General features: G+C 31.8%; 1 protein-coding gene across 2 annotated transcripts in view; it reads right to left on the reverse strand.

Moving 5' to 3' along the window:
* Ca-beta (Calcium channel protein beta subunit) overlaps nt 1-1,120 on the reverse strand; it is a 40,932-nt gene extending 39,812 nt beyond the window's left edge. The window contains exon 1 of one of the 2 annotated variants that reach the window (XM_088229890.1): nt 504-1,120. In XM_088229890.1, coding sequence (XP_088086016.1) covers nt 504-566 — 63 coding nt within the window. In that variant the 5' untranslated portion in view covers nt 567-1,120. The remainder of the gene's footprint in view (nt 1-503) is intronic. The other variant, XM_088229880.1, reaches the window with a different exon arrangement.
* Between the last annotated feature and the right edge of the window lie 17,973 nt (nt 1,121-19,093).

The raw sequence follows: 19,093 nt of genomic DNA on the forward strand, positions 1-19,093 counted from the left end.
AAGTGCAGTTCTTGGCGCAGTTGTCAATTCTTGGAAATAGTTATTTCTTACATGTTATAAACATGTTTAAACGTATTATATATATTTGGCAACGGTATTAACAAAAACGATAAAAGAAAAAAACTTGCATTGAAAACATCCATAAAAGTCAGAAAGAAAAATTCGACTTGTTAATCGAACGCACTCCAATAATCACACTCCAATAATCACACTCCAATAATCACACCCGTATAAACGGATAAAATACATTAAGTTGACATACCCTTATTGAAAAATATACTGAAATCATAAATAATATGCTAGTGGTAAATAAATATTCCTGAAATTCTCTTGGACTTTCTTTAAATTATTTCGAAAAGATCATAGTTATGTGTTCAGAAAGTAAACATTGATTGGGGTAAATGTCATAAATGACGTTTGGAATGTGGTCTTGTTTTTGGCGGCTAGATGTTTTAATTTAGGTCAAATGCTACTAAAGGACACGTAGGAGGGTACACACTTACCCTTCTATTGCTCCTGCCAAAGGGGGATCTGTAGTTTCTCACAGGTTTCCTTAGATGAGCCATTTTTGTTTCAGATATAAGAGAAGAAAAAAAAACCACAGTACCACTTGGCGTTAGCGATGCATTTTAGTTAGACTCCATTGATAAAGTTTGTCATTGAGACCAAACTCGGACAATTATTTTCAAAAAGATGTCGAAAGTTTTCCCACACATGACAAACGCGGGCTGCGCCAGTTGCGCTGCTTATTTTTAACAACGGGTGATCTTATTATTGAAGTTCATGTCTAACACTGAGAAGAAACATTTAAATTTCACAGACGTCTACGCGTTAAACAGTATGATAACGCACTCTGTTTTGACCGACTCGTATAGTTTTAGTTAACTTTTCCGAACTGTCCGTTTTGTGCCACGGTCAAAAAGTGGACTGCGCGAAGTAACTCGGAACAGAAATACACGCAATGTATAGATGCTGGTATTCGTTTATCGTACGTGACCCAGACGGATCTTCAACCACTGAAATCTAGTTCTTCGCACTTTCGTCTCGGGTAGAACATGACGCGTGCTTCGATAGTCAGATCGTGCGGCTCCGATCGGTAGACGAAGTGTGAGCGGAACTCGTGGCGAGAGGCGATCCCAGATGGAGCTAAAAATACCAAGTTTCCTCTGCGCAATGCCACTAGTGGAAAATAACACAACACCTGCAAAAGATCTGCACGAGCTCTTCGTTCTTCTCTTCAGCCTGCTGCCCTTTTGACTATCGTTGACTTCCCTTTCCGCCAGCTACTTACTGCGGATCTGAATTGATACGATAGAAGATGAAGTGAAGATATTCTAAGGACCTCGTGTTTCTGACACATGGTTGCGGCATCAAATTTATGAGTCAATTGAGTTACTTAATACTCTGACTGGGACCTTGAATATATATATTTTTTTTTTAAGTATTGCAGTTGGGAAATTGTTACAGAAAACTCAAGCTGACATATTCATACATATTACAAATAAATTAAATAATATTTTTCTTTTTACTAGGCCAGATTTTTTTTATTTTTAAAAGTAATTATTTTTGATGAAAAATGACAAATATAATACAGCTTACCCACCACATACCGCACACCGCATCAGATGACATAAGTCTTCTTGGCGGTGCCCACATACACGGAAAATTTGCTCGTTGTCAAACGAGAAAAGCTGCCCGAAGGAGCTCTCTGAAATTTGGTAGCCTTAGCATCTTTGTGCTGAAAGAAAGTAATCCAGAAGTACATAATATGTACTTCATTGGATTGAGAAGAGAGGGAAGTGAATTCTTTACTGACTGAGATTAAATTGATTGGACATGATCAATTCGCCGAAATGATGACAAATATAATAATAAAATGTTCAATGATAAATATTAAACTTTAAAGGGCGTTTTAAGCAGAGAAAAATGATTGATATTCAAAATTTTCATTTAATACCACAATCAGATGTTCTTCTAGAAGACTTATACGTGAGTATTCTGAGAAAAAGCACAGTTAAAATTTTGCTGTTTTGACTTAATTATGAGGTTATATTGTTGAAAAATACTCTACAATCTGCAAAAACGCACTAAATCTTATCTACACTACAAGTTGAGATATTTTCTGTAATAAACCAATATAACATAAATCCGTTCAAGGAAAAAGCACCAAGGGACAAGCGACGCCGTAATGGTGGGCTATCAATAACAATATTTCGGATGTATTCAGCGGAGCTTATGGAGCTGTACTGACTTGAGAAAAGGTGAGATTGTTAGTCGGTGACATGATATCCTGGAGATGTCTAGTAAGTAATGTCTACCTGCTTCACTCAGGGGCAAACGTGACAATTATTATTTTCTTTCTTTCCTCTTTTTACTAATGAATTATTATTTTACCCAATGTAATAGGTACTGTACATTAGATAAAATGGTTACATCACTTTTTTAATTAAAGAAAAAAAACATTTTTCACAAAGTGACTATTGCAGGTACAATGTTACTTCAATTTGAATTCCTTACTGTGCTATTATGTATCAGTGAAAATGCACTAAGTCATGTCAGTCCACTATTATTTTGAAAAGAATGTTCTGAAAGTTCAGTTATTATTTATTAAACTATAAAATAAAATGTAGTCAATAGATCAATTTACCATTTTTTAAGGTTGGCTTAGTAATGTTGAGTATTAAAATAAAGTTATTTCGTTACAAACTTTGAACTTCAATAATCTCAGAAGTAGTAACTTTGACATAGTGCTTTTTGGCAGAATACCCACAAATAGTACCATTATTCTAAGAAAAAATATGTACGCTAGAGCTTTTCATTCATAACTAGAACAATCGGATGTTTAAAAAAATATCCGGTAGATGTCAGTATAATACTGTTCAGACAAGAGCTTATTTTATAACAGTTCGTAGGTTGGTGAAGAAAGATGATAAATTTTCCGATTTGTGGTAAGTGTCACGGATAACACTTAAGCTCAAGGCTCGAGGATGTATTATTTTACCCCGAGATTCAATAGATGGCAGTAAATATACTATTTTCTGGCTGAAGGTGGAAATGAATAAATGCTCTTAGGATTAAAAAAAATAACATCGACGTAATAAATGAAATTTATTATCGTAAAATGTTATGTAATTAAAACTAAAACAAAAAAATGGATACGTATCAAATACAATAAATTTCATCACATTTTCTTTCCGTACCTCATCAATCAGAGAATCAAAGCGCATTATCGTTTTTTGTTACAATAACTATGAAATATTATATTTTTTACCATAAACTATTTTAATTAAAAAAAAGAAAAACCCTTTTAAACAAATATTCAACGTTAATCGTGTCGGGAATCGAACCAGATACCTCTCGCATGGTAGGCAAACATACTGACCATTACAGCATGAGGCGGAAAAAATGCCACGAGGAGCATTTGTTGTTTTTACGCAAATAATTACACATATGTAGTTATGCGTGTTTTTAAATATTTAATATAAAATTTATGTTTAGTATGATATAATTATAATATTTAAATAAATAAAAAAATAATAGTATATATTAACTAAGGCAAAGAAAAATAATGAATAAATGAGTAAAAAAATACTAATCTAAAAAAGTATTCGGTAGGTGCATCACAGTTTTGAACAGTTATCCTAATTTTCTTTTTAGTTCGTTAATAATACGTAATGTAAGTATGTTAATAAAAAATAATTAATCAATTTATCAGAAATGCACATTAAAAAACAAAAAGTTAATCTCACATAAACAAGCATTTTTTTCGTTTTCTGGTTTTCAAATTAAGGAAAACCTAATTCTTATTTAGCTCCTGTTATTTTTACAAGGTGTAAATTATATTATTTTGGTTTTAAAAAAATTAAATGTATTCTAGCTCGACATTTCTTCAATCTATATTTTTATTATTTATATTCTTTTACACGTATGTAAATTTTTTTTTTGTCGAAACTCTACCAATTTCTTTTCAATTTCGTTTCTTTTTATCTTCTTCTTTTTCTTAACGAGCCGTACTTTGGTCCCGTGGCTAGGTTCACGGACTCACGGACCAGAGGTCTGAGATACACGAACATCACTCTACCACAACTTGATGGCCATTTTCTAATAGTGAGTTATTTACAACTCGTTGAAAGTTCCATAAATCATAAGAATGCAAATATTTATTTAAAAAAATACAAATATGCCAAACAAACATATAATTTGATAATTTTATTAACAACCCTGACTATAGATAGTTCATTTTGTGATATTTACATGTGCAAATTTAAATATTGTATTTGTCATAAAGTGATTTTTAAAAAAGGCGTCCAGATTTGCTTCGACTTCTTTTCCAATGAAAAAAAAATATGTGTGTGAAAATGAAAACAAGTAAACACGTTTTTTCCAACCATTACACCATGTTGATGTTCAGAGATCTATTTTTTAAATTAAGAATATTTTTGAAACCGCGACGGAGACGTATAAAGCGATTTAATATCTTTATTATAGAAAAAAATATTTGCAAACTATGTATATAAGGAGTCATTAAAATGTTTATTAGCTATTATGCAAAAATATTACATGCTTATAATATTCGTACATCCAAAATTGTACCATTATGCGGAGTAAATGTGGCAAATATCCTTGAGTGAACTTTGCTATGATTGGATAAACAAAAATTCAATTATTTCTACGTAATTGAAACCAGTATTTTCGTAAAATATTAATTTTCCTTATACGCTGTTATCTTGAGGATGTTTATAAAGTGCCATTAATTCTGCACAAAAGCTTATGAGCATAATAATTTTATTTTCAAAATAATTTTAACATTAAGTAACTGGCATCACGATCGGCAATCCAAAAAAAAAATCGAGATTCATTAACCTTAAAAAAAAAATAACCAAAAAACTATGGATGAAAAAAAACCAATAAATCCAAGGAAATAAATCAAGAATATTTAAATTTTATATAAAAACCTGAAACAATGTTTAAAAAATAAACTACTCAATGAAATTATTTGTCTCGAAGTCAGAATGCTTGGAATGTTGATGTAACACTTTAGTGCTCTATGCAATATCATGAGCTAATAAAGTTAGAAATGTTATTATTTTTTATTTACACGAGATGCTCTGTCTTACTTGAAGTCGAAATATTTCTGCCTGGAGAAAAAAATAAATAAATTGAATCTGGTTGTGGTCCCGTGGCCAGTGTCGCGGACTCACGAATCAGAGGTCCAAGTTTCGGATCCCACTCTTCCCCAACTTGTTTTCCATTTTCCAATAGTGAGTATATATGAAAAAATAATCACACTGTTTTTTTTTAGATCGCAAATAGGATTATTTAAAATAGGTGCGAAGATTTTTTAATGATTGAGTTTATCCTGAAGATGGATCCTGGTAGCTTAAACGTCGGAACAAATCCAACACACAGAGTCAACCAAAAAAGAAACAGGTTTATTTTAATTTATTACATTTTCCGAATATGCAGAATAATCCATCACTAGGCGAAAAACATAAACTGTAATCATTTATCAATTACTTGTAAGCAATACCATGTCACAAAATTAATATATTTTCCAGTTTTAATTTCACGAATAAAAAAAAATGCTAAAAAGGGGGTATTTTTAGATCATAAATAAATTCCCCTTAAAATTTAGAGGCCTACTGTTAAAAATCACTAAGAAATTATTTTGTTAATTTATTGAAATTTATAAACCAAATAATTGTTGGACTTGAAAGGTTTCAGTGTAATACATATCACAATTTGTTACCCACTAAGTCTAAAAACTTTTCGGTGAGACACATATTTTTTTTTTACAGGTTTATTTTACATTATTTTATTTACATTGTAGAAATTTATTTATTAACCGGCACTTTAAGGTATTAAGAAGATGTTTGTTCAGTTCTTTTTTTTCATTTGAAGATCTTTCATAATAATGATGGTTTGTGGGAGATCATTGAACAACCATGGAATAAGGCAATTAAATATTCGTTCTCCGAACTAATTTGTAATTCAGGGAGACCTTAGTTTTTAATCTAGTTTTGTGAGTGTGGGAAACTCTTTTTTTTATATTTCAGATAATTTGTAGTCACAAAATTGTTTTACCGGCAGGACATTAAAGAATTAAAAAAAAAAAAAAAATAATAATAATAATTTTCAAAAATATATATATGTATTCGCCCATATGTTTCGCCTCACGGGTTGTGCTATCAAGTACAATATCCTTTATCAGTCTCACCTGAGTATCATAAATTTTACCCAGATGAGACTGGAAAGTGAGACCCCAGACACGCACTCCGTAAGATTTATTTTAATTTTCTGCGTTTTATACTTCTATGATTTACTTTTAAATAATGTATTTATATTTATCGATTCCGCTGTTAAATACTGAACAATTACAGTATTTTACGTTTTCTACGAGTACTCATATCAGAAAATCCAATAGTCATCGATAGTTCTTTAACTTCTTTTCAGTGAATAAAGCAAAATTGTCAACAACCCCAAGTTTAATCGACGATGGAGTGGCAAAAGGTGAGAAGTACCTTTACTTGCGTATTGTCCGGACGATAAATCCAATTCATGTCGCATAACCAAAGAAACGCCCTTAATATAAGCAATAAACCAAGCTTTGACGACCTAAATGTACTATTTCCGTTAGCCTAGAGAGGGACGGACGAAGCGATCGAAAGAAAAATGGGAAGAAATTAGAGCACAGAAGAGTAAATACAGTGCATTAATATGGAGAAATAAACAGAAAATTATTTTTATTTGTTTGTAATTTTAAGAGATATTCCGGAAAGTAAAATTCAATGAAAACATCTTCGGACGTCCAATTCGTATATCCGTGACAATATAACGGGGCCATAACCCGATAAGTTTTTATCATTTTTTGTGTTCTAATATTTCTTTTTAATTGTCTTTGTTACATTTTTCTTCTTCATCTTCGTCTTCTTTACCCGTTTTTGCACCTAAAAGTGCAAAACAGCACCGCAATAGCACACAAATTACAGTGTTCAATGGTAATCAAGTGTTGCGTAAAGGTATTATGATCGGGGACTGTGAAAATTCTACGTAAAAAAAACACGTTTTAAAAATGTCATGTCAAATTAAAACCGAAGACTTTATGCATAGTAGCTATTGATCGGTTATTACATAAAAGTTTAACGCTCCGGATGCAAGTTCGGAGATCTTGTCTAAAATCGAATCAAAGTCTTAAATCATAATAGTAAAATACGACAACCAGTGTACCTACCGAAAAGCGGTCAAGAAGTATTTATCTTATTACATATTACACATGTTTCTGTTTTGTAACATTACATGGGGTTATACTTAGAAGAGGATTTGTTAATCCACATTGCGTGGTAATTTAATATATTCTCATAACATTGACCAAATATTTTGGGCCTCAGCCATGTTGATGTGCGTTAAAAATAAGTAATTTCGTTTACTTTGAAAAATGTTTCTTAATACTCGACATTAGCGTTAGGGATAGCAGTACGCTGGAAGTTTCAAAACAAAGGCATCAAAATATTATGGCCAAGATAAAACGAATTTAATAGTTACGAAACTACTGATTCTTTGTAAACAAGCGTAAATCGATTAGTAATGAAGAAATTCTGTACGTTATTTGGAAAATTACAGTTCTTTAAAAATTACAGTTGACCGATGTGCAAATTTATTGATATTCGCTTTAATTTATTTTTCTTTTCAACAATGTTTTGAGTAATCGTAAAGTAAAGTAAAGTCCAAATGTTTGCAGACTAGCTGGATATCCTCCCTAGGGAGTTATTCTTATCTAAATTTGTTACAACATAGAGGGAAAACATTTTCGATTAGGGAATATGGAAGTCTAGGTATTGACGTGGCATATGACCTGTCATTGGCTGGTTTAAGTAGCCACTTTACACACTGGGTAACATTCACAATTCTTCCGATGTTTAAACTTCCACATTTACTCATCTCTTTCATCTGTTGACTTATGTGAAATTAAAGAACTGAAACCTTGATCATTTGGGTGAGATTCATTCGGCTGAACCAATTCATCTACTAGGCAACACGCCTGGAAACAATTTTCTAATTGTTATACTTCTTCTTTTACTAGTTAGTAACTAGTAACTTAGTAACTGGTAACTAAGTAACTGGTAACTTAGTAAATGGTAACTCAGTAACTGGTAACTTAGTAACTGGTAACTAAGTAACTTAGAAACTGGTAACATAGTAACTGGTAAAAGAAGTATAAAAATTGGAAAATTGTTTCCAGGCGTTATCTAGTAGGTGAATTGGTTCAGCCGGATGAATCTCACCCACATAATAAAGGTTTCAGCTCTTTTATTTCACAAAAGTCAACAGATGGAAGAGTTGAAGAAATGTGTATGTTTAAACATAGGCGTTCTCTCATTGTAAATATCCGTGTATTTACTTATGTTTGTTGTGTAAGTTATGTTTGTTGTGTTACTATAGTTTAAGGAAATTGTTTTTGTATATTTGGATACGTTTATTTATGTAAATTGTTTGTGTTAATACATATTTTTGAATAAAAAAAACAGAAGCATTGAAGGGATCCTTAAGGGTGGGAACGACGTGTTAACCTCTGTCCATACATCCTCCTCCCCCCTCCTTAATCTGCATAGAGTTTGTATTCCTTGGGAATATTTATAATAACTTTCCTCTATGCGCAGCTGCCAGAGAGTCCCCTAGGACTCTATAACAGCTGCGGGTGGATGGTGGGCTTAAGGATTTCCCCTCAATGTAGATGAAAGAGTTGATGAATTGTGGATGTTTAAACATAAGCAGAATGGTGAATGTTACACAGTATGTAAAGTGACCACTTAAACCAGCCAAATTCCGGTTATAGTCCTGTGAATGCCTAGACTTCCATATTTCCTTCTTTAAAATGTTCTCCATCCCTGTTACAATTTGTTAATATTTTTCTTTTGTTTGAATAATATTTATTGGAAACATTTACAAAAAAAATAATTAAAAACATTTCTTAAACAGAAAACGAAGAAAATATAACACATTTCTAATAGATAAAACAAAGAACAATAAACCTGAAACTACTTTAATAGTAAAAAAAAAAAAACAACAATAATAGGTAGTGTGAGGTTTTACATTTTTATTTGTCTTTTAATTACTTTTCTTAAAATTACAAAATATACAGGATGTTCGTCAGGAAGTCGTAATAAATAAAAAAAATATCGTCATGGTTTTTTTAACTCATGCTCAAATATTTTTGTAATCCTGACTATATTATTAGTTTCTTAATTATTTAGTATGTTATCCTGCTGTATTTAATTGAAAAATATTTTTAACTGTTTTGTATCGTACTTTTTATATTGTGCATTGAAGAAGAAACATGATATACGAGTATTAATAAAGGTATGATCTTCATAAATTTGAAAAGAGTTCTTTTTATAGTTTGATTATTTGTTTAAAACCTTGGGTTTTTTTAAATACTGCTTCGTTTGAATAAAATGTCCAGTCTGAAGATGCCCATTAGAGGGTAAAAGCGATAATTGTCAAATAAATAAGTGGAAGTGTACCAAGTATTTTTAAGTTAATTACTTAAATATAAATATAAGTTGTCACATCATGAATAAAATGCGTCTACGCGTTTTTTTTTCAAATCATCTGGTTTTAAAAAAAAAATAATTTCAGAAAACGACGTACCTATTTTCGATTAAGAAACTCGAGACAGAAAACTTATATGTTAGAAAATAAGTCGGAAAACACATAAAGGTATTTAGTTTTCAACAGTCTTGGCATTATAGAAAGAAAAAAAGTTTTTTTTTATTTTTGCAAGATTGCGCATTGTTATCTATTAATTTAAATTAAACAATATAGAATATTGTTAAATAAATAGCCAACGATTCCAAATGACTTTTTTTACAAATAGAGAATTTTGAACAGAATTGAAAATTCTCGGGAATTTTTTTCTATCTATTCTTAAGAATTGTAAAAAAAACAAACATTTCAAACGCAACCATCCATCACATATTCATTATTACTCATATATTTTTCAGGGTCCTGTTATTACGAATTTTTTAGATCTCTTTACTTCCGGTATTTAATTAATTTCACTATAAACATTATGAATTTCTTAGATATTCAAATGTTTCTAATCATAAAATTGTACATGGTAAATTTACATTATTATTCCTGGGACGGTCAATAAATATATTTCAGTTTGTCTATTCCGTGATTGCTAGTAATACATATTTTAGGCCAGTCTTCGCGATATATCACGGGATAAAGCCCTTAACGTAGTGTGTACACCTCGTATAGCCCTTGCTTCTATTTTAGAGCCGCACAGGGCGCAATTGGAGCCAAAAAGTTGGTCAATTATTTCAAAAGGATTTCCAGCTGAGTAGCATTGTAAAACAAATTGAGCAAAACAGTAGCCCGAAAACAACAATTTAGAAGTAAACAATATATTGTCAAAGTATCTTTTATTACGGTTTTTGGTCATGGAACTTACCAAAAAAAAACGTAAATAGCAATAAATGATACACAATGCTTAAAACGTAATTTTATTTTTTTACGATCCAACAAATATTGAATTGCAAGCTGAATTTATATTATTTTGCTACATAACGCCATTTTATTACGGCATTGAAACTTCAAGTAATATTACGTAGGTATCTGACGTATCTGTATCCAGTTTTCTAATTGGGTATCTATAATATTGCATATGAAAATAAAACGTGTATGTTTTTAGGTAACGTTGTCAAAATATACCAGGAAAAATAACACATTAAAAAAAAGGAAAAAAAAAATTTTTTTACTGAAAGAACAGACCTAGAGGCCCAATTACAATACCGAATTACAATACAGACTACCTAGGCTTGGTTTTTTTTATACGTATTGGAATTATATATTTTCAACGCATATAATTTGACATTAAAAAAAAATAGATTCATTTGTTTTTTTTTTTTCCTCTTGTACCGGTTATTTATTGCTTTTTTTCCTAGTGGGAATATTTTGGACAACAGTTATACTTCACGGGTCTAGGTCCGCTCCTTGATGAATTTTTTTCATTTTTATAACTTAGGTCTTCAGAAAGTCAACACATCTTTCCGCAGTGGCTTAATTTTTTATTACTTCCGTTGGGTTTTCAAACATTTGGCCGTATTGTGCGTACATTTGTTTGCAGTTTAACCTCTTGGCGTCAAACATAAGACGATTGTGTAATATATGGAAGACGTCTTGAGAGATGAGTCCATCGCAAAGGCAGCAATTATGATCTCTTTTTAAAGATTTACATACATATTTATTAGACCTGGATATTGTCTTATTATAATAAGAAACGCTTGACTCTTAATTTTCTACGTGTCACGTTAAAACCCCCCGGGCGTACATAATAATAAACATAATGAAAAAAAAACACTTATTATTACTAACTTCATCTTCTTGCGGTGCCTTGTCAGGTCCCCCGACGTTGGCGATCACTACAGCGAAAGCATCTCAGTCCTGCGCTACTCTTGTATTCCGCAGCCATGACAACTGCTTATTGGATATACTCGCCATAGTGATTCCTGGGGAAAGATAACCAGAATGGTTTCCTGTTGCTTTCTCTGCAGGATTTTTCTGTCGGGGTTACCTTCCCTTAGCTGGATAGTTCTGGTTTGGAGGCGCCAAAAACTCACCTTTCATCCTTTCATTATCTGCTGTGTGATCACACCGTTATGAGTGTGATCCCATTGCCCGGGATTCACGACGTGAACGCTAACGAGTAGGACTTAGTCAGTAGTGTTGCCGGCGGAATGCAACTAGAGGTTCACAGCATTTTACAGAATTACACCCTCCAGCAAGATGTGACTTATTGCGACCCTACTGACAGTTTGAACCCCTATTACTAACTAATTACTTACTAACGAGAATTATTATATTCTGGTGATGAAATTATACATAAAATATGTTTCAGGGTGAGCAATTAATTATGGCCAAATTATATACTCGTATTACAATTGGACATTGTGCGCCAGTCGTAGTAGTACTACAGTGTTTATATTACAAACACGCCGCGCTCAAACGATCGGAGAATCTTATTTTTAATTCACTCGCTGGCTCACAACTGTAAGAGGTCGAGTATGTGGTGGGGCGGGTAGGATAGGGGAGAAGGGGCTTATTCATTTGTAGAATCCAGTAAAGAGGTATAAATAGCTTATTAAGTTCAGGCCGTTAAAATTTTCTCTACGTTCAGATATTAGTGACACTACAGCGAGGTATGCAGTTCAAATTAAACTTTCTAGTCAATAAAAATATATAACCCGAACGCGCTATAGCAAAACACATCGGATTTGAGATATTAGTTTGGAAATTACATTCGAAGGTGGAATGGCAAAATTAACTAAGCGACATTTAGTAACTTTACAGAAGAGATAATTCAAATTTTGAGTTTTTTTAAAAAAAATCGATAAGCAAATCACAAATGTATTAATACATACATTAACAGGATTCCAGCATCATTTAAATAAAAATTTAAAGTAATATTTTTTTTAAATAATAATGAACACGGTCACAATACTAGAGAAAAGAACAAAATTAGACTTCCATTTAGAAAAAGGCAAAGTCACAAAATTCAATTTTATTTAAAGCAATTAAAAAGTATTACGAAATGGAAAAAAATATTTATGAAGAAAAAAACATATCAAAATTTAGAATAATGGTCAAGACATATGTGATAAACAATTTATAAATTAAATATATTTGCAATGTTATTATTAGAACACACATAACAATATGTATGATATGTGTGCCCTACTTTAAGATTTAAATAAATAAAATAAAAAAATAATTTACTCGTATTTTTTAATCTTTAATCTGGGCACACATAAACATAATCTTATGTGTGCTCTAATAATTGCAACATACATATTTCATTTATAAATTATTTACACATATTTTTTAACTTTCTGTTTAAATCGAATTGAATTTTCTTTTTTTTTCCAACTTTAATGTATTTACCCATAGCATTATATTTTTTTAAATTCCTTATGTAAAATAGAATTTTCTGACTTTTTCAAAACGGGAGAATGATTTGTACCTTTTCTCTGGTATTGTGATCATGTTCATTAAAGTGGGCCGTTGATGTATGAAGTTTTTTATTGTTTTAGACATCAAAGTTCAAGGGGTTTTAAAAGTTGCATTTTGGATCACATTGAACGTAAAAATTATTTTTAAAAATATTGCAAACTACTTTTGGCCCTCAACCGAGGTTTGAAGTTTATAACTGTCTGAATTTTTTGTTAATTATATATATTGATAAAAAAAATTGTTATTAAGATATAACTTAATCACATTAAAATTTCGAACACGTTTTAAAATTACCGAAACGCAAAAAGTTTTCACTCCGCGGAACTGATTCCGTTGAGCGCTTGGCTAATATTGACGAAAACAATGGCCCATTACATTTATTACAAACCAAAGTGCAATTTAAGCCCTTAGATGCTTATTTAATAAGGTTTAATGCACATTATAAAATTTAATAGGACTGATTTTCCTATTTAAATACGAAATGTCAGCCGGTTTAGCACAAAAAAAAAACTTTTTCGAAAACTTCAAGCTCTGGTTGAGGGCCAAAAGAAGTATATATATATTTTTAATTTTTTGCATTCCGAGTAATCCAAAAGGCAACTTTTTAGACCACTTTTATTTCGAAATTCGAAAAAAAAGTATCGCCCTACCCCAATGTTCATGTTAGCTTTGATATTTTTTTTCCAAAATTCTGTGTTTTTATAGAATTAATTATATTATACGCAAGTATTGTAAAATAATCTTTGCTTAATTTACACTTGTGTATTGGTTATTTTTTTTAAATAACTCTTAAGGCATCGTTTTGTAATATGGCTAGTTTGTTTTATTTTTTTTGGTTTGATAAACAATAATATGCAGCTACAGTACTTAATGTGTGGTTCAAAAATTGTGTTACAAATAATATGGAATGAATCCGTATCAGCAAATCTTATAATTCTTTAAAATTGAATTGAATTTAATATAATAAATAAAAACAATTTGTCTTTAACGGCTTTTTTTCTACCGACCGGTTTCAAAGATATACAAGCTTCTTTATCAAGGTATACGAGTACTTAAAAAGTGGTTAAAATCAAAGTTGTTTTTATTTATTTTATTACAATGAATAACCATAAAGTTAGTGCGATAAAATTTATAAATTTAATTTAATCATTAATAAAAAACAAAAAACTTTAATTGGCTGTTCTGTAAAGTTGGCTACATGTCGCTTAGTAAACTTTGCCTTTCCACCGTCAATATATGAACATCAAGGGTTGATAATCAATACTTAAATTCAATTTTTGACTTGTCTCAAAAAATGTGTGATAAACTACTTATAAGTAAATAAATGAATAAATGTGTTCTTCTTCATTATTTGACAAAAAATTAGTCAATGATGTATTTTTATTTGTTTTCTCCTTTATTCTCTCGGTTGAACGTGAACAGAAGGAAGTGTCGAAAATGCTCACTTCTGTCTTCTTGATATTCCATTTTGAAGGCCTATTATCAAATGAACGAAGTAACGTAAAAAAAAAACAAAATTCTTTTTCAAAAACTTTTGATGCTCATTTTTAAATTTGAAAAACGGACACAACTTATGTTTTTAACACCCAATAGGTAAAATGAAAAAAAACTATACCTATGACTTAAATAAGGTAACGTAGGTAAACGATAAAACGATTTTTTGTGACGATAGTTCTTGAGCTGTAATAATTTATTGATAATGGAATTATTATTAATATTATTATTATTTTATTCCAGTAAAATAGCTATATAGTGCAGAGCCAATTCTATCATATAAACATGAACATAATTGTAAAATAAACAAAAATATAACAATAAACATAAATATTACAATAAACATAAATATTACAATAAACATAAATATAAAATAAAATTTAATATTTGCAGCACTTATGGTGGTCTTAGCATATCGCACCATAGCTCGAACAACGGTGAATGGATCCACCCTGCAGTGGCTTGGAGAATTTCGTTATTAGAGCTTTTCAGGCGTTTCCATAGGCTCCAGGCTCTTTGGCGAAGTAGGGCAGCGAAGGTGTTTATTCGTCCAGCTGTAAACATTTCAGAGGCACTGCAGTACCTAGGCAATCCGAATAATTGTCTGGATGAATTGTTATACGCGACCCTTAATTTATTCCATGCTGCTTGCGTATTGTTGTTCCATAGTTACGCTGTTTATCATGGATGTCAAATACGAAGTAAATATGATTTTCTTCACTTCGTTACTGAATTAAAAGAAGCGTCTTGCTAGCATAGAGGCCCTGACAATGATGGCTCTTCTCTGTCTCTCTATGTCCTGATCATCTTTACAATTATCAGTCAGTATGTGCTCTAGATATTTGACTTTTGCAGTTACCGTTAAACTGTTGTTGTCTAGGAATACAGGTGGTGATGGGTGCACAAACTCAGAAAGTGACGTCTTGTGTTTAAATATAAGTACGACAGATTTACAGAATGCCTTTCACTCAAACGACCCTTGCAAATTGTGAAAATTTACTGGTTAAATCTATGTTAGATCGCCAAACGTATACGGTTCTTCGGGAAACCATAAATTTACTGCATGAAAAGTTTAGCGATAATATTATTTCCATAAATAATCCTGTTAATGAGGAAGTTTAGTGCTACCGGAAATTCTTGTGAACTTAAAATTCCTGAACACATCCTGTGGTCTTGTCCCTTTCCCCTTCTCTATGATTACCGAATGGAGCTTCTCGCTACTATCCCTGGCCCTGTTATATGTCCTGTCGGACATACAGATCTGGTGGCTTCCAAAAAGAATTTTAAGGTTTTTAAAACGTTTTGTAATCATTTCGGCGAATTGATCATGTCCAATCAATTTAATCCCAGTTAGTGAAAAATTCACTTCCCCATCTTCTCAATCCAATGAAGTACATATTTTGTGCTTCTGGATTACTTTATTTCAGCACAAAGATCCTAAGGCTACCAGATTTCAGAGAGCTCCTTCGGGCAGCTTTTCTCGTATGACAATGAGCGAATTTTCCGAGTATGTGGGCACCGCCAAGGAGACTTATGTCCTCAGATGCGGTGTGCGGTATGTGGTGGGCAAGCTGCTACCGGAAGTTGGATAGGAAAAATGTGTTCGTAAACGCGGGAAATTAGAGCATTTAATTGTACGTCGGCGTCGTAAGTTTCTTTAAAGTGTATGAAAAAATTAAAAAAATAAACTATTTTGTATGACGTCACAAGTTCTTTTAAATCAACTAACGATCGAGTGTTGTGATTGATTTCTGGTTTCCGGGAATAAATCATGACACCCACCAATCAGGGCAACTCACCAAAGAGATATAGTGACGTCACTAGCGCATTATTGAAAACACAACAAAACTTTTAAAAAATCGTAGCGATGAAATACGATACATAAAAATATATTATGTCTTGGATTTGTTTGATAGTCTGTTAACAAATAAAATATCTTTAAAAAACCACTGAACTGCCTCATTTGCCTCCACGATCCAGCGATTTGACGCCATTGGATTATTTTCTATGCAGTTACGTTTACTTATATTATTTTAATTCACGGTTTAAAAAAACACCGAATATTGTTGGCCTTTTTATCACGAGTGCCAAAAAACATCTAGAATCTCACTTATTTTTTTATTTCGTTTATTATATTTATTTTCATTTCCTTATGTAAGTGTGTATTGTTTCTTATCTTGATTTTTATTTTCGATTTTAATTTTGACCTCTGCAGTTGTATTTGGTTGATTTAATATATAATATTTCATTCAATTTGTTTGCTTTACATCACGTGTACCAATTTATGGAGGTGCATTTAATTTTGTATTAATGTGTACAGTAAAAGACAGTAAGCCGTGTACATTTTAAAAAAAACAGGATGCTATCGGATATATTACGGAACCACGTTTTCAAATAATTCGTGCGTTTCCTTAAAAATCGACAAATCGGGTTGAATGAAAAAAAGTGAGATAATACAACTCTTGCCATTTCGATGAAAACACAAAACTTTTTTAATTAAACTTTTAGTAGTAGAAATATTTTGAGAACATCTCAAAAAGATGATTATCCCACGTGAAGCAAATTACATTTAAGAAATGGTATAATAACTTTTATCTTGTAAGTTGATAAGACGCCATAAATCCACCTTTAATATATTAATTAGTCAAAGTTGGCTTTGCTCCTATAGTATTTTTATTCCTACTGAGGATTTTTTTCTTCTCTTTATTAGATTTACCTGTCAGTGTTTTATGCGCTATAGTGCTGTGCTAGTGGTGCGTAAACTCGAGAATTTACAACCGTGATAAAATTATATGCATTATTTTTAATGATTCGAGTGATTTATTTCTGATTATCAAATTTGTGTATGCCTACAACCTACGAGCGTAACTGATTCTCCAAAATAAAATGTCAAAATAAACAATAAAAATTGTGTTTGATAGCCATGTTGCTTATACCTTCTACAGTAATGAATTACACATTTAAACATAATAATAATCTAATAGAAATAGCATTGTAACTGATTGATATATAACAAACAAATGCTTCTTTAGCGTTGAATAAATATTTTTTTTAAAAATGTATTTTTTTTCTGCTTCTTCTTCGAAGGCGCTACAGCCCAAATCGAGCCTTGTCAGCAGCAGCTATTTTTCAATTTGCGACATGTAGAAGCTGTGCTGAATCTTTTTTTACTTCATTCTTCCACCTCAGTTTAGGTCTTCCAATTCTTCCTTTAGCTCCTGAATGTCCAGTCATGACTCTTTTAGTTACTCGCGCATCAGGCATTCTTTGTACGTGTCCAGCCCCTCTCAACCAGAAGAGTTTTATGTGCGTTGCTAGGGGCTTCATATATATGCTGTACAATTCGGCATTTTGCCTTATTCACCATTCTTCTTCTTCATTCACAGGACCACAGATTTGGTGAAGAACTTTCCTTTTGAATATATACAGCATTTCAGCGGACCTTACTGTCAGGTCAGCGCCTTGCTCCATATGCCAATACAGTCCTAATAATGGTCTTGTACAGGGTTATCTTAGTTTTCAGCAAGCAGAAATATATTCTGTTGCCCGCCGATATTCGTTTCCTTATTTTTGTAGTTTCCTCGTTACATTCCGTGAGTAGAGATCCAAAGTACGTGAATTGGTCGACTGTATCAAAGGAGTAACTATCTCTGAACTGCACGCTATATCTTGCTCTGTTGGATGGGTTTTGACGTTGAGTGATAAACTTTGTTTTATCTTCATTGATTCTCAAGCCCACCTCACGCGCAGAGGTTTCCAGAGAATAGAAGATTTCTTTGATAGCTGTTAATGATCTTGCAACTATATTTAGGTCATCTGCATGTTATCCGACTATCTAAATACTACTGAAACATATATGGGAGCCAGTGTCGATTAATGTTCTCCGAATGACATATTCCAGCACTAAGTTAAAGAGAGTAGGAGCCAGGCTAAACCCTTGCTTAAGTCCCTTGGTTATCATGAATGCTTACGTTCCTGTTAATTCCATTAATAATAAGTTTTTTTGTATAAGTATTTATCGAATTCAAAAAGTAAATGATATTTTCTAGCTAATTCAAGATTTTTACGATGTTTTTTTAAAATAAAATTAAATAAGAAGTTGCATAATTGGATAGGTACGTCAATCAACGTGATATTATGATTTATCCCTTTATGGACAGGACACCTAGCACAAAACACAAAGCGGTACATAAATATACCATCAGAATTGAGATATTTATTTTCTTATATTTCGTATTAACAATAAGTCCTTTATCATAAGAGTATGCACATCAGAGTAATAATTCGCTCCCAAGAGAGGCCCTTTCGTTCTATTGCATAGAACAATAGCATTGCAAATTTTTAGTTTGAGTACAGACGGACCGTTGTATTGCTGTAAGCTGTAGCTAACTTCGTGAGAGATAATCAAAGGTTTTTGTTCGTATCGGCGACTGTATAAGCCGGTGGCGTATTATTACTCTGAGGGTAGATGCGTCTTTCACTCAGCGTCTTCAAATGCAATAGGTATGTTATCTTAAAAAATAACTTTTTTACTAGGGTTGAAAGACGTAAATCAACACAAAATAAGTGTCTTATAAATGGTTAA

This window comes from Micrasema longulum, unplaced genomic scaffold (assembly GCF_059751315.1).
Source record: "Micrasema longulum isolate JH-2025_06_02 unplaced genomic scaffold, ASM5975131v1 h1tg000056l, whole genome shotgun sequence".
NCBI classification, from domain to species: Eukaryota; Metazoa; Arthropoda; class Insecta; order Trichoptera; family Brachycentridae; genus Micrasema; species Micrasema longulum.